At 34.1% G+C, this 23169-nt stretch overlaps 1 protein-coding gene across 2 annotated transcripts in view; it reads right to left on the bottom strand.

The window, feature by feature from the left end:
* Window positions 1-2513: 2513 nt before the first annotated feature.
* Window positions 2514-23169, bottom strand: part of SLC12A2 (solute carrier family 12 member 2) — an 89947-nt gene continuing 69291 nt past the window's right edge. The window contains exons 18-27 of one of the 2 annotated variants that reach the window (XM_045837961.1): window positions 21030-21136; window positions 18684-18763; window positions 16872-16997; window positions 13922-13969; window positions 12394-12516; window positions 10822-10933; window positions 9014-9100; window positions 6921-7056; window positions 6540-6607; window positions 2514-5339 (exon numbers count right to left, since the gene is read on the bottom strand). In XM_045837961.1, the coding sequence (XP_045693917.1) occupies window positions 5204-5339; window positions 6540-6607; window positions 6921-7056; window positions 9014-9100; window positions 10822-10933; window positions 12394-12516; window positions 13922-13969; window positions 16872-16997; window positions 18684-18763; window positions 21030-21136 (1023 nt within the window). In that variant the 3' untranslated portion in view covers window positions 2514-5203. The remainder of the gene's footprint in view (window positions 5340-6539; window positions 6608-6920; window positions 7057-9013; window positions 9101-10821; window positions 10934-12393; window positions 12517-13921; window positions 13970-16871; window positions 16998-18683; window positions 18764-21029; window positions 21137-23169) is intronic. The other variant, XM_045837962.1, reaches the window with a different exon arrangement.

The following is a 23169-nucleotide window of genomic DNA, read 5'->3' as shown; positions in this document are numbered from 1 at the left end:
CACTGATGAATTTGGAAAGTCATTTAAATTCATAGCTAATGTAAGAGGAAATGAAAATATGTGTACTTTGTGGAAGAAACTCAATAGATAAAGCATGGGTAAAGGACAAAGGCAAATACAAAGAAGCATTATACTGAGAAGCAGCGTGTGTGACAGGGAGGAATTTCCTTTAGAAGAGATTGATTGGCAGGAATAAAACACAGTTTGACAAATCCTCCAGGTGATTCCAATGCACACTAAAGTTGGAAAACCCCTGTTCTAGTTAGTGTTTTAATACATGATACACCTGTGCTTCTTACCATCAAAAATGCAATTTGTCAACAACAGTTAAGTCACAGGTGCACAGACAGTAAACAAAAGATTATCTGTACTGATGGAAAAGCTAGAGACAAACATACCTGAAAGCTATTGGTTATACCTCTGAGATTGGTACCATGTACCTAACAGGAGAAGCTAAGTAACAGGTTTAGAAATTCAGAAAAAACAACCCTGGAAACAACCACTCTGACTTCCGTTCTTCACAATTCACCGTTTCCCAAAAGGAAGCATGACTGCAAGACTGTTAGCCATAAAGATGCAAATCTTTCACAATCCATAAACCTCTTTTCTTGGAACATAACTTTCTATCCTACTGCCAACTCCCCATTCCCAAACTGCCTTTGTCACCTTTTAAGTTTCTTAACTAATAACATTTTTAGGAACTCAGGCAAAAAATGTGGGCTTAAAATAAAAATAACCTGTGGCTTATTGGTCATTCAGATAAACTCCTGAAGCTCACTGCTTTGCAAATTGTGACTATCTCATTTAAAAGTGACTTAAATTGGAGCTGAATTTCATTTAGAATGTCAAAGAGCAAGTATAATCATGTGTGTTATAGTAGTTCTTATATGCCTTTATGCTTACCATAGTAAAAAACACTGCCGTCTTAATTTTAAAACTTTTTCTTGGTGTATCTGTTATTAGAGATAGAAGAGCTGGATATGAAATTGGTCTGCAAACTACTTCCCTTCTTATACTGATAAGTTAACTCCTATGACAAAATCTGCGCAATTACCTGGCCCAGAGGCTTCCGCAGTATTCTAATGAAATCTGACAAGGACTGAGTCAGGGTCCTCTGTTTTTGCATGTCCACAGATCACTGATCATATTGTATGGTGCTCTGCATTCATACCCTAGAACAAAGTATATGTGTTGACCAGACACTGTTACTTTTGGGAATGAGTTCCTGATCTGTGAGGACAGCAGCTACAAATAAGGCTGCACATCAGCATGTGACAAATTCAGAATCCTTCACATTTTCCTTAAAACAATAGTTCTAACTCTTACCTTGCCTAACAGAAAACTCAGTGGCAGATACAAGGGAAAAAATGGGCTGAAGTTCTTAATGCTACCATTTAATTGTCTATCTGAAATGCCTGTCACACATATGAAACAGGTCTATGACCACTGCCTCCAAATGCTATAAAGAACATTAAGACTTACATCTTTAGGTATTTTAGTAGTCTGCGAAAAAATAGCATGTCAAATTGGATACTCCACCAACATATTTTGTGTATCCACTATCTGAACTGAAACTAAACAGTCCTTTCTGATGAGTATACCCTAGGATTTGTGCCATATTTACATGAACAGTTAAACATAAAACTACCAACTATTTGCTCAAACCCTATAAACATCTTGTTGCTACACAAAGACAGACACATATCAAGGACATTTATCTTTCTTCTGGTGAATGAACGAAAAACCCTGCTTGATCAAAGATGAGTTATGTTCCTGATATTAGGAAATGCCACATTCATAGTTGGCCTTTGAATTCTTTTTTAACTCCCCAAAGAGAATAAAAGCAAGAAGCAAAGATTATACAATGGACACATCCATTTGGCTTCAGATCTATTAAGGCAGCTTGAAGTCAGTCTGTGTTTTTCTACCTGTATAGAAAGTTTGGAAGTGACAGTCCAGCACAGCCCTCTCAGTTATGGTTCAGAGAGCAGTAAATGCATGACAGAGATGTCCCTGGAGATAGAGACCTGGGCTGTAGGCCAACATCCGTTACTTGATTTACCACATGACTTTGGGAAACTCCCTATATTGCTCCAAGCTGCTTTCTCAAGAGTAAAAAGGGGATAAATAGCTGTCCAGCATATATAACATACCTACTGTAAAATGTTGAAATGAGAAATTGAAAAAATTGTAAATCAGTTTTACAAGTATGTTAGAAAGGAAAGAATCAGATTATATTCAGGAACTATGAATCCATTTAATCTTCTAGTTTCCTCATCCGTAAATGCATTATTTGGACCAAAGATAAATAAAGCAAAATTTAAAAAGATAAATAATTTTCCTAAAAATCAGAATGAGCTACATCTTATGTGGCTCAATCACACTATCAGCATCAATAGTGATTATTCCAAGGCATGAATATTAAGGTAAAAGCAATTTAAAAACTCACATACCAACAATAGTTTAAAACCAAAGTTGACATAGATTTATGAAACATATGAGTAGACATTAAATAGTTTTAATGAATCCACTTCCTTTATTGCAGTAACCTCTTTACAAAGCAGCAACTGCAATACTCAATGTTAAAACATTAGAAAAGCATTTGTGTGACAGTTATAGTACAGCATTATCAAAATATGACATTTTCAAACTTGGTAAACATCCACCAGAGCTCAAATCTTTAAATTATTTCCATAGTCTTTAAAAATATGTAATGTCAGAAAGCATATAAAAAGAATGTAAAAGGAAACCTAAAATACCAATGAAATAATGGAACAAATAAATATCTGATTTAATTAACCATTAATAATTACCTCACCACCGCTAATCCCACTGAATTTTTACCTATAGAAATAATGAACTGTCAAATGCCATTGCATAATTAGTTTCCAAGTTATCACCAATGATTAGAACTGAAAAACGACATTAAAATAATCAAATTTAGTATAAATAAAATAGAGTAGAATAGCTTTAACACTATCTAGCAACTCTAAGAACTAATTATTGAACTTTATTAGAGCACTATAATAACCTTGAAAATTTTGACCTGGTATCTAGTGTTAAGGAAAAGTAATGCATTTTTTAAAAAGTGAAAAGCTTCTTACATTACTTCACAGAGAATATTACCCTCCCCATTATGCATACTTAGATATATTTTATGTACTTTATACACATATGTATGATGCATGACATTTGGTTCCTGCAGTATAGATCACAATGATGTTTCCTGAACGGGGAGAACACGGAAAGAAAAGTAAGTGTACCTGTGCACATTTCAAGATAGCAGCATTCAGTTCATGCCCTATTATCCATTTAAAAAATTCAAACATAAATATTGTTTACTGAGTAATACGACATTTCTACCATCTTTACTCCCAAATACTACAAAAACTGTAATAAATGCAACAATGCTGTGAGTTATAGGTAGGAAAAAATATTTTGGAAAAACAATTACTTCATTTTCTTAACATTCTGATTTCAAAATTATTATCAGATCTCCATTTTTATATTAACTTAGTTCATATTCACGCAGCTAAAATACTGCACTATTAACAACAGTAGTAATTTTTATAGCTTTCTATCAAGATTCATTAAAACCTGCATAAATTCTTCACCATTAAAACTTACATCAATGAACCCACTCTTTAGATGAAATATTCTCCACTTTCTAACTAAATGGTAACTGTGAATGACATGCCCTTCAAATGATCATCTCTTTTCTCCAGGAAACTATCTAATTTTGAACTTTTGTGTATTAAAACAAAATTTTAATCTAATGAGTCTTGATCACTTAAAATGCAAAAAACCCAGCAACATAAATGTCATTATATATACATATATGCATCTGTGTATGCATATACACACACACACATACAGACATGTAGATATATATCCCTTGAAATGTTTTTAGGAAATCCTTCCTTGAATAAAAAACGAAAAATTTCACATTAATAATTGTATATAAAGCTTTTACTAACAGTACATATGCACTGTCGTATTTGTAATAGTAGACTGATGTCAAAACAGACATTTCAAAAGCACGAACTGGCAGTTTTCTTAACACAAAAGTTTTGAAGTATTAAGAGTGGATTAGATTTAAATGTTCAGAATAATCTGTTCAAACCTGAGTATATTAATTAAGACTATGTGTACTTGACAACTGAATGAATTAAGCCTAAAAACATTTCACTAAAAAACCAGTGGTCCATTTAACCATTTGATGAAACATTTAATGATTTATAAAGGATGGTATAGTGAAATTCCATGTAGTGTTTATTGAGATATTCTATGAAATGACAGTATTTTTTCTCCAGAAAAATTGCTTAGCATTTCTTAAAAGTCCCTCAGATTTGAGGAAAACTCTAGGACAAATCACTCTTCTAATAAATACAAATGATCTTGAGGATTTTTGTCAAAGAATGACAATATATAATTTTTCATCGGTATCTAGTACTGGATAAATCTTCAACCTTCCCTAAGGCTTTAATAATAATTGAATAAAGATAGAAGTATGAGCCACTTAGAAGTTAAAAAAAAAAAAAAAGGTTTATTGGGCTTGTCCCTGCTAGGTCTACCTTTATATATATTTATACAAACCTAAACTTGGGTCACTTTTTGGTTCCCATTTTTTTTGCATTTTTCATTAACTTGCCCTAACCTTCACCTTTAATAGCTAACATATACCTTTACAAAAATAATAGAAAACATACAGTACTCAACATTAAACTGGTCAATGGAAGAAGAAAAGCAGTGTCCATTTTATTTTATGGTGAAAGAGACTAAAAATAAAAAATAATGGCTGAAGGCAAAGTTTGACATTCTATAAATTTATAAAAGACAATATATGGATGAAATTTGGTTATTTTCAGAAGGCACCGCAAGGCTAAAGGCTTTTTGTATTCCTTTCATCAATCAAAAATAACACACTTTTATTGCTATTCAAGTAGCAAAGAAAAACTTTACTCTCATGAGCTTTAGTCCAACAACAAGGAATCATCATGAAAATTGAGACACATTATTGACTACAACTGAAGTCTCCATACACGTATCAATGGAAAAAATTTCCCCGTGTGCTTTCAAATTAATGAAATAGTGAAAGAAAAGTCACAGTTCACCATTGTGATGTTAACGTGTCACTGAAGATTTCAGTTACTTCACTAGGCAATGAAGTACCATCTGTAGGGCTGTCCACTGTGTAGAACATTTAAGAATAGAATGTAAGGACACTCTGATGATTCCCACGGACTAGGAGAATGGGTGGTAGGTCCTGAGATAGAGCTTCTAACCACGCCATGTAGAGAGCACTAGACACAGCACCTTTTCGGGCAACTGGGAGACTCCTGGTATCAAAAAGAGAAAGGAAATTCAGCAATGCATTTAAGTTGAAAAGAATAAAATGTAATAAAAATTATATTATGTCACAATATAGTAACTAAAAATTACTGTAGTAAAAGAATATTTTTAAGCACAGGGAAACACTGCATATAGTATAGCAACTACTGTACTCCCATAACACTATTTCTACTTTTTCAACTTTGAACAAAAGGTTTAAACATTTTTTTTCATTAGAATAGCATAACACATTTAGTGCCTAACATTAAACCCCTACTTTCCCCTTCTTCAATAAGTATATAATTCTTTTAGAAGGAAAATATGTTTCTATATGAATTTAGAAAGTAAGTAAAATTCAAACATAATTATTTCTACATATTTGTATCCTCTCTCTGAGCTTTCACTTCTATTTGTAGATGGGGCAGTAGTATGCTCTGTAGTGTTTCTCGATTTCTAGCAATATGTTTTGTTTTAGCATGTTCCATTACAGATATCTGATCATCACTGAGCAAAACTTAAAATTTTCTGGTGCATTAAATGTTTGTTGTTAATCAAAAGCATAATCCTTTGGTGTTATTTTATGTAATCATTTGGTGTGTTTTTGAAGGCCTGAGCTTTCCTTACCTATTTAAGGACCCAGGCGCCAGGACTGAGAAAATTTGGGTTTAAGTAATACCAGGCTAACCTGGCTTAGTGGAAGGAAAGCCAGAGTGAGCATTAGCATCTGTGTTCACTGCAAAGACAATGTGTCTGTCTGTAAAGTCGGTGGGAACTTGGAGTGGGATTCAGACAGAAACCACTTCTTAAATTTAATTCTCCAAATAACTTCATTATTTCTATGAAGAAGATGCTTGGGTCCAAACTTAAACTTCGGGCCATCGTACCCCTTAGCTTGATGGCTGCACTACACTGTTTCCAAAGCTAAAACAAAGTTAAAAGGTGGGAGAAAGGAGAAAGAAAAAAAAAAATCCAAAACAAACTATGACAATGAATTTAGATTCATAAGCTAAAGATTTTTCTTTCCTCCTACCTTAAATGATTTCTCCATATGCTTTAAGAAAAGTGTATTTTTAAAAGTTTGTTTTTTCCTCTTTATAACTACTAAGTCATTATGGGAATTAAAAAGATATGTACTTGGTATAGAAATTAATCCTAATTGCACTGTCATAAAATAAATACTTAAGACAATCAGTACAGGTATTACTTACATGACAATGATATTAGCTGTACTTGAATGTTCCTTTAATAATTCATTTAACCTAATCTGCCGGTATGTCTGCAATTAAACAAGACAAAGTCATTCCTAGACCATTTCAAAATTAGAATCTATCATGGTTCATAAAACTGAAGTAGACAAAAGAAACCAAAATCAATTTTGGTATAATAAAAATCAGTTTCATAATTTTTAAAAATTATTTATTTATAATGTCCACATATAAACCCAACTTAAAGTAGATTTAATTTACACACTGGTTACACCCTCCCCCCCACCAAATAACAAAGTGTAGTTCTTGATACTTATTTTTATGTCTTATTTTTTAAAAATAACATGGAAGGTTAATGAAAAGTAAGCAAAAGAGAAAGAATACCTTGGTCTTATAAAGTTCAAGTTCATTATCTGTTATTCGCCATGGTTCATCTTCTTTCATTTTATCTGCAATATCTTGTTCTTTATCATCTTCATGAAGTCTGTATGGCTCAATCATTTCATCAAAAGCTATAATACTTTAAAAGAAAGAATAATAACAATTAACCTTATTTTGAATTAATGATGAGATCTTCAACACAAAATTATAATTTAAAAAATTAGTGTTTTCCATCTATTGTGCCCCCCTCCATACTCTACTGATCTCCCTTTATCTGCCCCTGCTCCTATGTCCACCCCACCCCAAACCCAAGTAAATTTTCACCACAGTAGCCAGAATGATCCCTTCGAGCAGTAAGTCAAATTGTGTTACTCCTTTATTCAAAACATTCAAAGGCCATCCCAGTGCAAGCACCACCACTAAATGAAAGTAGTATAAGAACAGGTATCAGAACATTTTGAAGGGAGGAGTGGGCAAGTACTAAATATTTAAGAACATGCAGAATTAATATCTAGATCCAAATATACTTAACAGGACAAAAGATAGTAAAAGAACATGAACAGCATTCCAATCCTCTATGAATCTGAAGAACATTTTTTCAGTATTGCAATACTGTGATTTATAAGATATTTGGTCTTCACCTACAGTTGCTGGCTCACAGCTCCCAAGACCCTTGGAATTTTCTGAGTGTTGAAAGTGATAAAGGTTTTTATAAAGTTAATGAGATGACTTTTGGACCCCATCCAAGGGTAGGGGCGAACTGCTAGGAGAACCCACCTTGTGATTAGAGGATTGAAATTTTCAGTCATCTCCCCTCATCCACCCCTAGCCTCCCAGAAGAAGGAAGGTGCTCCAGATTGAGTCAGTTGCTACTGAGCAGTGATGCAGTCAATCACAAGTATGTAATGAATCCTCCATAAAACTGGGGAGGACAGCTCATTGGTCCCTTTCTCTCTTTATCTGGAGACCAGAATGCTTCCAAGTGCCACCTTGCCAGGCCCCAAGCCCCATAAGGCCACAAGCTCCTCTGTTGGAAACCTTGCTCTATATAGCCCTTCATCTGATTATTGATTTGTATCCTCTAATATCCTTGGTAACAAATCAGTAATCTAGTGAGTAAATGGGTTTTCTTGAGTTCTGTGAGACATTCTAGCAAACTGACAGTGAAGAGGGGGTCATGTGAACATCTGATTTATAGCCAGCTGGTCAGAAGTACAGGTAAACAGCCTGGGCTTGTGACTACAATCAAAAGTAGAGGGCAGTTCCTACGAGGATCAGCCCTTTACCTGTGCAATGTGATTCTATTTCTGGGTAGAAAGTGTCCTACTTGAGTTGAATTCTCCAATGCTCTGCTGGTGTCTGAAAATTGCTTGGTGTGGGGAAGCCTCCTCACACACACTGGAACTGAATCCTGAACACTCCTTTTCAAGTATCAGGTCTATACAAAGCTCCTGGTTTTTATTGTTGTATAATAGGAAATAAATCTCTCCCTCAGTACATCCTTACAAGGTATAACCTCATTATTTTTTATTTGAAAAGAATTCTTTATACCAGTTTCATCATTTATACAACATTTATCTGAGAATAATTAAAATTCTGCCTGGTAATATACATGTAACTATAACAATCACTATATATCATTTTCAGATAGACTATTCCACAAATCTACTTTTGAATCTTGAAAATTTTGAATGCAATTATTATAGGCAAACTCTTAGATTCTCCTATTTTAGTAATAAAACAAAACAGTGTGAAGTAATTTGTATGTGGAGTAGGGACTGAGTGGTCACAGTGAGTGTGAGCAGAAACCATGGAAATTTGAAGAACCATGTGAAATTTCTGTAGCATTAATAATTTTCAGAAATTACTTATAAAGTGGTAATTGAACTCTCTGAGAATTTAAGGCCCTTAGACTTACTTTGATACCTATTATAAAAGCATGCCAACTATCAATGCTAAATTTAGAAAGCTGACTTCAAATGTAAGTAACAGCATGCAAAAGGTCCACATATTAGTTTAAATTGAATGATCTATTACTGGAGTGTCTGAGTAGGTTAACCCAAAAGTATCCAAAAGTAATTTGTTCAATAACTTACTTTTCTTTCTTTGGTTTAGTATTAATGTCTCCTAGAACCATTATATCAGAGAAGTCTATCCGGAACTTGCTAAGCAGGGTAGCCATCCTAAAACAAAAATAAAGAGTGCTGAGATACATGAAGCCTGTATATAAGTAGTTTTATTCTATTTAGGGCTGAATCTGTATATCTGAAAAGCATGATTTTTAGGAAATATACCTATCACATTCTAAACAAGTCCATCTGGATACATTCACAAGGTTGATGTCTCAAGTTCCCTGAGTAGAGACTTTTGTGTTATATTCTTTCACTTTCTCTGAATCTCTCCTAGTATTCAATAATGGACAGAGAAAGGTATTAATAATGAAATCTGAATGTAGCTAGTTCTTGAAAAATTAACTTTAGTCAAACTATATTAAGTATATGGATTTCAGTAAAAACAAGTGAACAGTTATTTGTCTAATTATTTTTGGATTGTTCTTTCCTCCATGCCAAATGCATACCTCAAAAGGCTCAAATGTGACATTTGGGACCAAACTGAAGCAATAATAATTGATGGTAGATTAAGTACACAGTACTGCAGGGTTGTGGGGCTAGAATGAACTTGGACAGGCATGGGAAGGAGCTTCAACAAGCCTCTGATTTCTCAGTAAATGCCTTTTTGGCAGCATAGCTGGCAATGATACCTTGGTGGCAACAACAGCAAAGTTGAAACACATGAACAGGAAAAGCAAATAAAACAGGATTTTGTTTCTAATAACATGAATATTCTAAATTAAGATATTAGGAAACAGATGAGCAACAGGTTTAATTTTTAAGTTATTTCTACTACTTCTTGTATAATTCACTATTTGAAATGAGTAAACACCTAGCTGAACTCTGGTATAAATCTACTAAGTGCCTGCTGTGTGTTTGTTATAGGACCCACAAAACTCAAATCTAAGACAGGAAAATAAACAATGAGTGGTATCAAGTGTATCGTGATCCGGGAAGGAAATATAACAACTAGTGGAGGGGAAGGGAAAAAATTAGGGAAGGTGTTAGGAAGAAGGTAACAATTATCCTGAATGTTAAGAATGGAGTATTTTAATAGAGAAGTACAGCTCTGTTTATAGTAGAGTAGACAAAGGAGTAAAAGTCTGAAATCATATGCATATTTAGGGCAGGTGCAGAAATGCAAACTGAAGTATAAGGCACATCTTGGGGGAACAGAAGGACACATTATAAAAGACCTTGACTGTCACATTTAGCAGAGACTGTCTAAGGTATGTAACAGAAAAAGTTATCTAGTATTTTGGGCAGAAGAATCATAAGATCAAAGTTCTGCTTTCCAAACATGAAATTGGGAGCAATATGCAAAATACATGCTAAAAAGGTCCAGAGACACCACACAAGGCACTCAGAGAAGCACTGAGGCCAGAACTACATTGGCGACGGCACAGACAAATAAGGGGCGGATGACAAATGCACCTGCGTTTCTGACGTCTAGAGTCTACAAAATGTAGCCTATGTGTGCAAGTGTAAGTTTTGTGCAATTTCTCGCTGATGTGAAAAAAAAAGCTGCTTGATACTTTAATAACAAATATTAATACTTTCTAAAATATCAATATATTAAAAATATTACATATCAGGAAAACTAAGTACCTACAGTTTAAAAATAAAGGCTGAATTAAAAAGAATGAGGTTTTATTTGAAAATGTTCAGCTTTGGTACAGAACAAAGCAACATGACTGACATTTTATGGATTGCCTAACATTTATCCTATGAAATCTATACAGTAATAATAAAGTACTGCTAGTTAAATGCTCTTCAATTTAAAGTATACTTACGCTCTTCGGTCATGGTCTATTCTGTTTATTTTTCCACCAATGAATACTCTGATCTTACAATCTTTCCACTTTTTCTTGGTAGTTAGAAGGTAAGGTATCAATAAGGTCAAACCTGCATCATAAAAATATAACAAGAAATTACTTAATGAAAAACCTTTAATTCAATTAGGTCTCTAACAATATGTTTACAACAACTCAATATAAAACAAAATTTTTCTTTCTGTCCTTCCTTGATTCAGTCATAGAGCCATAGGCAGGCCTGACTAGGAGGGAGGCCCAGTGGAGTCAGGGCCCACGTGAGGAGTTCAGTGACATGGGATGGGGGCCTGGCCAAGCTGGGAGATTGGTCACATGCAGGAAGACTGGGAAAATGAGAATATTCATTAAAGCTAATGGGTGTGTCATTTCTTACTGACATTAGAAACAAAAAGAGAGAAGCTGGACTGAACCCTGCAGTGTCAGACTGGAACTGGTTTTCAATCTATATGCACACATCCAGACACACACGTGTGTATTGCTCAGATCTGTCCACTCTGAGGACCTGGGGGCAGTGACATACTGGTACCAACGAGCATGTCCAACACCCTGTTCTTTGATTCTCAGTACCACTCCCCACAAAAAGGAATCAGGGCTCCTTGAATAAAGGGTGACTCAGTGGATGGTGTAAGGAAAGTACAGAACAGAGCCTGGAACATCTTACTGTATTGGAAAATAAGGAGTGACTGGGACACAGAAGTCAGACTAACCAGGAAATCAGGGACAATTTGAGTATCAAAATAAATAATGAGAATAACAAATCATATCCCACTGAATAAAATAGGAATATGAGTCCACACAGATAGAAATAAAAAGAAAGTTCTTCCTTACAGTAACACGCCAACTGATAAATGAGGAAGAAATAATAGGGTTGAAAACTCATCATTTGGCCACCATAAACACAACACAACAACAGATTCAAGTAGAAGTGTCAATGGATGCTAAAGATGGTGGTAAAAGTTTCAGTAACAATGGTACCATTACATAGTCACAGAGTACATAGTCACAGAGTAACTCCTCATCCCCCAAATACCTATAATTATAAAAGGTGGAAATAGTAAACTCTTCAGTGTATAAACATGGTGGAAACCACCTTACTTAATAGGCAAAACTAACTCCACCAGTGACGAGACGAAGCAGCATTAAGTGCCACCTGATGAGATACAGACAAAAGAACACAACATCACTTGTGATATTTCTACCAAGAATACATACTTGAAACTAATAATGAAGCATCAAAAAGCACCCCAAATTAAGTGGTATTGTACAAAATGTTTGGTCTGTCATATTTCTTTAAATGTTAAGGTCATGAAGCTTAAGGAAGCTCAAGGAAGGACTTAGCACCTCTCAAACCGAAGGACAATGGAGAGATTTGACAACATGTGTGACATCTGATTCTGAAATTAATCCTGTTGCTTTTAGGAATGTTGGCAAAACTGGAATGGAGTCTACAGTGAGGAGTACATGTCAATTCTTAGTATTGATCCCACAACTTCAGTAAATTTAAAACTGTTAAAAATATACTAACAACCTTACCTCCATCATCAAAAAGCCACCAGACATCAATAGTATTCTTTCCTTGTTTTTTCTGAAACTGAGTACTGGCTTCAAGAAGCTTTTGGTCAGCTACATTTAAAGGTACAGCAGGGCCTTTGGATTCTAAAGGATTAAGCAGAAAAATAAGATGTAAAAGAGCAATATTAAAGTCCCTTTTGCTGAATTCATACAGTTTTCTAACTTTTACACATTCAAATGTTAATAATGCAGACAGTTGTATATGGTATCCATCATAAGCTTTCAGTTGTTTATATTTAAACATACTTTTAAGATGGTTACAGATAAATACATCTTTACAATAGCTAAGTTCATCCAAATTATACTAATTTCCAGAATTTTTAAGCATTCTGAATGAAAGAAAATCATAAATACCAATCAAGAAAATTGTAACTGACTGCTGGATTTTGATTTTTGAAAAGCTGTTTTAGGCTAACTGGACAAGTTCATGACTATTTCATGAATATATTTCTTTTGTAATGTGGTTTCTCAGTAATTTAAAGCTCAAAAACAATTTTTAAATAAAATGTTGTTATCTGTAATATGAAACACAGAAGGAAGTGGAAGACATACCAATACAATCTGACAATTATCACAGTGAAACCTCTCAGTCCAAGGAAAAACTCCCATTTTACCTAGCATTTGTCCCCTTCATATGTGACACTGAATTCTAGAGCCATATAACCACATCTTTCTTTGAACCATGGAAAGATGGTGGGAACTCCCAGGAAGGGTACCACCATATGTTACAAGTGGAAAGAACAACATACCAAGGGAGTTCCATTTATATTCCCAGGAAATTAAAAAAAAAAATCAACACCAGCTCTGTGAGCAAGCAAATGACTATTATGAAACTCCTAGACCAAATTTTTAAAAGCAGACATCCAGAGGAGGAAATCTGATCACTTCTGCAGTATGTCCATCATTCACTTTTCATGCTGCCACGACATATGCAAACATGACGAATGACTTTGCGTGATGAAATATGGCTACCAAACCACACTGCTCCGTAACTCTCACCTCTATCTCCTTCTCATAAAGTTCATGTACGTTGACATGACTGTGTATCTCCCAAACGCAGCAGGACTGTGAGAAATATTGTAATTTTTGAAATGAAAAATATATTAGTATCAAAATTAAGGACTTGGCTGGTTACCACTGATGGTAAAGAATGCAGTGGCACTGAATAAACCTATTTCAGTGTCTCCACTTATCATCTAAACCATGCAGTTTAAATTAAAAAATTAATGTTGACTTCCTGGATTTGAATATTTCAGAGATGCTATGATGATTTAAAAGAATTTGTCTTTGATATGTCACCTTTTCCTGGGATGATTTAAATCTTTAATTGGACTAATGATATTTTTACTAATCTGCATTTAATAAGTAACTGTAATATCACCTCACCATGAAAATAAAAACTAAGGTAAAAAAAGAAAATCATAAGGTTGGAGTTAAACAGTTAACAGCATGAAAAACTGATTAAAATAAAATGATGAAAAATGCCTGCCTTTTTTCAACAGTGGTTGAGTTGGAGTCTTGCCATCCTCTTCCTCATCTAGATTATGTTTAAAAAACACAAAATATAAGTTAATTGCCTTTATATTAATAAAATAATAAAAATGTAAATAGAGCACATTAATAAACAAAACAGTATAAAGAAAGAGTCTGAAAAATAATCAGGATTGACGATCTTTTCTACACTGAGTGTTCAGGATTTCAAACAGCAAACATATTTTAGACATCTCCAATGGGGCTACTGATTAACACTCACCCCTGAATTATATTCCTATGCAACTGACCAAAACCTTAGCAGAATTTTGGAACCTTTATATTTGAAATCAGTTGACAAGATGATGAACTATGGCTCACTGAGAACTATGACATTAAAAAAAATGGACATTGAAGATATTACATAAACTCTAAATGTGCCACTGCATCACTATGCAAATGACTACAAAGTAATTTTGGAGACATTTAATGGATATTTGGTATTTGTAAAAAACAATCACCACTTGAAATGGTGAGAAATTTGATCAGACAGAGTCTCTTAGTTTATACAAAGTGCCAGGTTAGCCCTGACCAGTGTGGCTTAGTTTGGTGTTGTCTAGTTCGATTTTCAGCTGGGGCACATTCCTGGGTTGCAAGTTCAGCACCCCATCAGGGCACATACAAGAGGCAACCGATTGATGTTTCTCTCTCACATCAGTGTTTCTCTCCCTCTCTTTCCCCCTCCCTTCCCCCTTTTTTAAAAATAAATTTTTTAAAATACAAGGTTATACAGGAGTGATATTTTTCAAATATATGACATTGTGTGTATACATACATATGGTAAGCATGTATGCATACATTGGTCCATTTATATTCAAATTTCAAATACCTATAAATGTTTTCTTGGAGTTAATAATGGTTTTCCTAATCTCATTTTTTTTTTCTTAATATAAACTTGCATCCTTTGTTTAAGACATATAAAACTTCCAACTTGGACAGAGAAGAGGACACTGCAGTGGGCTCCTGAGCCAGACTCCTAGCATTCCAATAATATCACTAACCCCTCACTTTCCTCAGTTGTAAGAAACATACCTACCTCTTAAGGTTGTTACATTGCAAACATTACTGCACTTAGCTCAGCGCTTTACACAAAATAAGTACTCAAAGGATGCTCTTTTTGTTCCCCTGTATACTACTATATGCCTCAGTACTCCAGAGAGACATGCCAAATATCTATGACTGTATGACAACTATACCAGAATGTTTATAATTCTGAAGACTTTTAAAATTGTATCCTCTTTTCTATGGTTTCAATGCTAATTTTGAACATAACTAGAAACATAAATAGAAAAACACAAAAAAATTAATGCTATTTTTGAATGCTAATTTCTTATGCCTGTTATGGAACAAGAAACATTTCAATTACTACATTTATTTTTCTAGTATCAATTATTATTGTTCCTGTAGATATTTGATATTATCTGCCTTCAAAGATAAAAAAAATTTATACTATGGACATTCTGTTTTCATTTCAAAGAGCTCAGAAATGTAAAAAAAAATTGAAGCTGATTTAAACTAAGTTGAAAGTATTTACGTTTTTACAATAAAGAGATAAATAGAAATGTACTGAACCAGTTTCCTACTTTATAAAAATAATGACTTCCTAAGACTGTGATACATTAATGAGCTAGTGTATAGAGAACATCCACTAAATTGTAGGAGGCACAAAGTAGATGCCTAATAAATATTACTTCTTCCCCTCCCATCATAGTTTTATATATTAATTCCTAACGAATTCTGTAAAGGATTTGTTTTAGGCAAGAGAAAAAGACAAAAGAAAAGAGGAAATGAAAGAATGTATAAACTAAACATAAATGCAGGAACATAAGAACAGTGGTGTCATAATCAGTTTACAGAAGTTTGTAAAGACAATATAATCAAGCCAGCAAAGAACTGAAAAGCAAAATGGGTCTCAACTAAGCTCTCAACTACCATTATTCTAAGCAAACAAGATAAATGAGGAAAGAAATAAAAAACAACATCAATACTTATTAATCTAGAAGAGATCAATTTTCAGAGACAGGAACTGTCCAGTGTTATCAATTTCAGAAAAAGAATGGTAATTAGTTTACAGGAATCAAAAATATGATATGGTTTGATGATTTACAGTGCAGATTTTTGCTTGTTGCATGTCAACTGGGAATAGGACAGATGGAGATACTAGACCAAACAGAGGTAAGAGAGTGAGGGTGGAGAGTAAGATTTGGAAGTCATCCCTCTTTTCATAAACATGACATATAGATTTGTGGATGAAATTATCTGAAAGTCTTGTGAAATCTGAAAATCTCTTTGTGGCTTAAAGCACATAGCTGCCAGGAGTACTATGCCTATAATTATGGCTGAACAGTTTAGCAACCAAATACAAATAGCTTGTTTCTTCAGAGAGACTAAATTGAGAAATAACATTACACTTGATTTTTTATTACATTGTCTTCCCTGAACAACTTCAGATGCAGTAGATATAAAAATATACCGAATATCTCAGCATATAACAAATCCCCTGGTATTTAAATACCTTGATTTACAAAAAAAAAAACCCCAAAACCCAGGAAATTAATTATTAAACTTCATTCCTTTCAATGTTATCATGCATTCTTTCCAAATTCAGATTTAACTTATGCTTCAAAGTAAAATGTTTTCTCTAAAGCAAGTATAAATAAAAACATACAAGAGCATGTTAGTAGGTATTTAATCAGCATAGTTTCTGTTCTGTAATCTACTTTAATACCTTAAAAATTAATTATTTTGTAGATATTCTTGAAAGCCATAAATTTTACCTGAACAATTAGAAATGCAAAGCACAAATTTGACAACAGGTTATTTTATTAGCTATGTTACATAATAAAAACTACTTCTCTCCAAATTAAAACATTACCATTAATAAAATTTCTTGTTTGAATGGAAATTACCTTTATGTGTAACAGTTTTTTCAACAGATGGTTTAGAAGTGTCTAAATCTGATTTCTTACTATATTCCATACTTAGTACCACATCCTTAACACCAGGAGATTTCTCTTGTGATGACAATAATTCTTCTGTAGATATGAAAACATTTAAAATATTATCTAAATCTTATTTTAACCATTAAAGAACAGTATAACATCAATTAAATGACAATTTCAAGCAAAGTTCATTACGAAGTAAGTTTATAATAAGTAATTTCTGATGTAAACAAATAATCTGCTCTGAAATGACTCTTCACTTTGATTTCTTGAGCCACAGTTAAATGTCAGGCATTTTAATTTGGTTCTGGGGAGTCAGTAATTAGTGTGATTCATGGAACACAGGAATCTGGTAGACAAAAGACTGGTGTATGCAATGTGAACCAACTCTTCTCTCAAAGTCATTCACACATGTGAAAAATGTAAACTGTGACAAATGTTCTTATACACAAAAGTTGGCAGACAACACTGAAAAATACCCGTAACTACAGAGCCAAAACTAGGGGATGGAGTCCTTCCCTAAACTCATGGTGAAAGTACCATTCTTCATTCTGGAGTACTTTTTTCATTTTCTGTCTTTTAAGAAAGAGTTAGTAAACATTTAACTTCCACCATAAAAACATTTATCATGAAGATAAACATAATAGGAAATTGACTATCTATCCACAATCCCCATCAGTGACTTGTGTGCACTGAGAGAACAGCAGGAACTGTGAGCTCAGTGCCAGCACCGCGCTCAAAGCTTCACAGGCCACATCTCCTTTTCAGTCTTCACAGCAGCCCCATGAGGTAGTGGTAACCAATGAGGACACTGAGGCTTGGATGTCAGCACATTTGCTCAGCCTACAAAACTACTCAGAAAAACAGCTGGAGTTTTTAAAGCAGATTTGACTCTAAAGCCTGTGCTCTTAATTCCTGTGCCTAACCAAATCCCTGTCTTCAAATCCTGATGATGAATAACAAGGATTTCAAAACAATTTTCATAATGATTATAAGCACATGAAAATATTTTCAAGTTCCAATCACATTCAAAATCTTGACAAATTATAGAACTATGTGATTTATTAGCCAAACTATGAATTTTTTGAGTAAAAGGGAACACTACAAATAACTACCCAAGGGAACGCTATAAATAATACTATGCTTTATTATTTCAACAAAGGTCAAAATGCAACTGAAATGCAAAAAATTCTTGCAGTGTGTTGAGAAGGTACTGTGACTGACTGACTGTGTCAAAAGTGTTTGTGAAGTTTCTTGCTGAAAGATGCTCCATGGTCAGGTAGACCAGCTGAGGTTGACAGTGATCAAATTGAGACATCGAGAACTACCAATATTATACCACATGGGAGCTAGCCTATATACTCAAAATATCCAAATCAGTCAAGTTATTGGTGAATATTAAAATGTCTTTTTTTTTAATGAAGAAAACCATATGGACTTTTTGGCCAACCCAATCTATATAATTTTCTAACAAAGTAATTTATATTTTTAAAATAAAAAACTTATTTTGGCCCTGGCTGGTGTAGTTCAGGGGATTGAGCTTGGGCTGCGAACCAAAGTGTCGCAGGTTCGATTCCCAGTCAGGGCACATGCCTGGGCTGCAGGCCATGGCCCCCAGCAACTGCACATTGATGTTTGTCTCTCTCTCTTTCTCCCTCCCTTCCCTCTCTAAAAATAAATAAAATCTAAAAATAAAAAATAAAAATAGCATAATATTTTTAAAAATTTTTAAAAAATTAAAAAAAATAAAATGAAAAACTTATTTCAAATAAGATTTACCTTGTCCTTGAAGATGAGATATATCCAGACCTTCTTTTAGGCGAATAACCACTACTCCGTATTGTATGTCAAAGGCATCACTAGAATAGAAAAAAGAAAAAATCGTAAAAATTTATCCCCTCCTCTATAAAATGAAGGCACTAATTGATGATCTCTGAAATTACTTTTAGCTTTAAATGTCTGATTCTTTAATATGCTTTAAAAATTATGGTGAGAGCCATGTTAGTTTCATATCCTACACCATTTCCCTTCCCCTTTGCTACAACACCTCCGAAAACTACTTATGTGTAGATCTTTATAGTACTGACAGTCTACCTACAGCAGCTGTTTAAAGCAGTAACTGTTTTTCTCCTATTGGAAACAAGCTAAAATTATGGAAAAACAACTTTCAGGAATCCCATCATATCCCTAATTTAAACTTGTAGTCCTAACCAAGAGAAACACATGAAGACAAGACTGATTTCACTGAGAATGAGAGCAGGCTGTACAGTATGAAGGGATCACTTCTGAAAGGAGAAAGGGTATTTTAAAAAAGATTTTATTTACTTATTTTTAGACAGAGGGAGAGAGAGGGAGAGAAACATCTATGTATGAGAGAAGTATCGAATGGTTGCCTCTCTCACACTCCCAACAGGGGACCTGGCCCGCAACCCAGGCATGTGTCCTGATCCCAGGCATCAAATCAGAGGCCTTTCAGTTTGCAGGCTGATGCTCAATCCAGGCCTGGTCAGGGTAAAGGTATTTTAAGTAATTTAAAAATTTTTATAAAACTAGTTTAAAAAGTAGTTCTAGGATTTACATGCATTTGCAGAGATGTATTCATATGTCCTTTTAATTTTTTTTTAAAACACAAATGGGAGCATCCCATACTTACAATAATACACATTAAACCCTAATACACAACTGAAACCAGACTTTAATTCTGGAAACTTTTTTTTTTTAAATGTACAACTGCCTTTTTTTTTTTTTCCACTTTTTAAAATTTTATTGTTGTTCAAGTACAGTTGTCTGCCTTTTCCCACATCTCCCCCCCAACCCTGGAACCTTTGTTAAGACTACAAATCATGTAAACCCAACTTCTCCTCAAATCTACTAAGGCAGGGGTGCCAAACTCATTTTCACCGGGGGCCACATCAGCCTGGCGGTTTCCTTCAAAGGGTCGAATATAATTTTAGGTCTGTATAAATGTAACTAACTCCTTAACTAGGGGCAAGGAGTTCAGCAAGAAACAAGGTGCCGGGCCGGATAAAACAAGGTGGAGGGTGAGATACAGCCCATGGGCCTTGTGTTTGCCACCTGTATACTAAGAGAACTTCAAATTGCAAAAACTTCAGGTTCTTCCACTGAATGGCAACAGGCTTAATGTAGAATGAATCCTTGTTTACAAAAAAGTAATAAACCCAAAGCCAAAGAGTAGTCACAACATATGACAAACCAGCAAAGCTTTAATTTTACTGAAAGCATTTAATAATTAAAAATTTAACATTCATCATATACTTTATTCATCAATAGAGATTTTTTTTAAAAAGTAAAAGTATGAGAGCTGGCTACTTCCTCAAATTGTTTTAAGGCAGCTTCTATAAAGACCAAACTATCATACGTGACACAGGCAAATATTTATGTGCTTTATCCACAGATACAAGGAGTTCCAGTGAGGAGAATACGTAACAACACGGACTGAATAAAATCAGAAAGACAAAGCAACAAAATTAGAAAAAGAATCCACTAGAAAACCCATAAAAGTGAAGTTAAAGTGATGTAAATGAAAACTAAGGCTTCTGTTAGAGATCATTGGAAATAGGACTAAAAATGAGTAGTAAACCAAGGACTTACACTTCAAGGGATGGACAAGCAAAACATAGGAGTACATAAAAAAAAAAAAAGAAAGAAATGTGAATAACCTAATAGATGAGCCAAATGATTAATTACAAGATTAGTTTGAGATATGAATGAACCTAAACTCTGAGGTTCATATCAGTAGTAGAATGCCTCCCTCAGCATCCGATATTATTATAGTGACTTAACTTAGAGGGTGATGGGTCCAACAACATTCAGGAACTCCGCTGAGCAGTAGCTGTAGGGATGTGAGAAAGCTTACTAAGCCAGAGTATATGAGTGTGCCTATGTGTACATGTGTGCAAATGCTCCTGTGTATAAAGAGACAGAACAGTCAGGTTTTTTTTGTTAATAGATCATCAATTCAAAACCCAGATAACCGTGTATGATTCTTTTCATTCTTATGCTTCTACCAGAAGAGACTATATGAAAAACAGGCTTCAAAAATCAGTGCAAGCTTCCAAAATTAACATTTTTTTAACCAAGTTACTGAATTAAGGGTATACTTACTGGAATAGGTTTATATACATATCCACTTCCCTCATATCTGCTTGCAGCCAGTCTTTCTTAAATCCAAGAACAAGTGTGTTTGGTTTCATACGCCCAAGACCAGCAGCCTAAAATATAGGAAAAATACATCTTAAAAGATATACTGAGTCTGATAAAAATCAATAATACAGTGGAATTCTGAGTCTCATATTTTGATAACAGCCACTAAAACCTAGAAGCAAAGGTCCAAATGCAGGCTCTGGACAGCTAGCTCAGTTGGCTAGAGTGTCATCCCAATACACCAAGGTTGCAGGTTTGATCCCCAGTCAAGGTACATATAAGAAACAATCAATGAGTGCATAAATAAGTGGAACAACAAAGGCGATACCTCTCTCTCTCCTGCTTCCTCTAAAAATGCCCCAAAATCCAATGAACTGTATCTTTTTAAGATTTTAAATTTCTATTCCCAACATTGGGTGCACCTCTTTTAGTTTTTTTTTTTTGTTAACTGTGGTAAAAAATAATGAAATAGTTTGCCATCTTAACCATTTTTAAATGTACAATTAATTGGCATTAATTACATCCATAATGTTATACAACCCATCCCACTACCTATTTCAAAAACTGTCTCATCAGCAATTCTGTAACCATTAAGTAATAATTATTCATTCTCACTTCCCTCCAGACCCTGGTAAACATTGAATCAATCATAGAGAATCATAGAGACCCTGGTCTCTATGAATTTGCTTATCCTAGATATCTCCTGTAAGTGGAAATATCAATGTATTGTACCTGGACTGGACCAGCACTAAAAGCATCACGTGGAAATTTATTAGAAATGCTAATACTCAGGCCTTAACCCCACGCCCCCTGAAATCACCTCAAAGGTTGGGCTTGGCAGTCTGTATTTTAACATGTCTACAAGATGATTCTCATGCATAATGAAGTTTAAGAACCATTGCTCTAAGGAAATATCTCCTTCATAAAATGTATTAAATGTAAAGTAGTTATTAAAATGTTCCTATAAATTGTATGAAAGTAAGCAATGTTTACCCATTAGAAACAACCTTATGATTAGGAGTCACAGTCTACTTGAAATCTTTAAATATTTCACGAACAAGTGAATAAAGTAATAAATAATCATATACCTGCCATCTACCTTAATAAACATTACAAATACACACCAAGGACCTATGTATCTTTTTTCATGCCCTCTTTGTATTTTTACTATGTATTCCATTATTTCCTGGGGTGTCCAACCTGTGGCCCACAGGCCACATGAGGCTCAGGATGGCTATGAACATGGCTCAACACAAAATCGTAAATATACTTAAAACATTATGAGATTTTTTTGTGTGTGATTGTGTGTTGAAATGTATTTAATGTGTGGCCCAAGACAACTCTTCCTCATCTAGTGATGCCAAAAGGTCAGACACCCCAACAGATAAACATATGTATATATTTTAAATTTATATATGCAAATCACAAATTTACATATCTTTATCTTGAAATTGTTCATATTCTTTTCTTAACCTGCAGTTTTTCCTTAACACTTTTTGAAGTTTATTCCTCTCAGTGTGTGTGTGTGTGTGTGTGTATATGTCCTTTCACCATTATATAGAATTCCACTCTGCATTATTATACCACAATTTTCAACTCTGCAGTTGATGGTGCTGAAGTTTCTTTCATGTTTTTTCACTATTACAAATAACGGTGTGCACTTTGAAATACACTTTTTCACTTACCAAATTTTCTTTACGGTATACACTTACGAATGGAATGTCCTAGGATATCTACACACTTTCAAATTTGCAGAACATTGCCAAGTCAATCTACTTTACCACGCAGTTCAAAGATTTCCATCTGCTCTCCACAATTCTTAAAACTTAGTATTGGCAGACTTAATTTTGGTCAATCTGATGGGTTTGGAATAAAACTGTATTGCAGTTTTAATTTTTACTTGTCTTTTAGGTTTCCTCATTATATCCTTTGCTGCTTTTGTTCTCATTAATTTATATTATAGTGTTCCTTTATATATTCTGAACCATATTCTTTTGCTGGTAACATGTTATCTTCTTTAGGTGTGGCTTCCTTTTTCATTTTCATGTTTTCTTTATAAACACAAAAGCATTACAATTTTACCTAAAAAATAAGTGATCTC

Source organism: Phyllostomus hastatus, unplaced genomic scaffold (assembly GCF_019186645.2).
Source record: "Phyllostomus hastatus isolate PE091 unplaced genomic scaffold, TTU_PhHast_1.1 phas_contig_254, whole genome shotgun sequence".
NCBI classification, from domain to species: Eukaryota; Metazoa; Chordata; class Mammalia; order Chiroptera; family Phyllostomidae; genus Phyllostomus; species Phyllostomus hastatus.
Note: the sequence above shows the minus strand (reverse complement) of the source record. Positions and strands in the feature narration are given on the sequence as shown.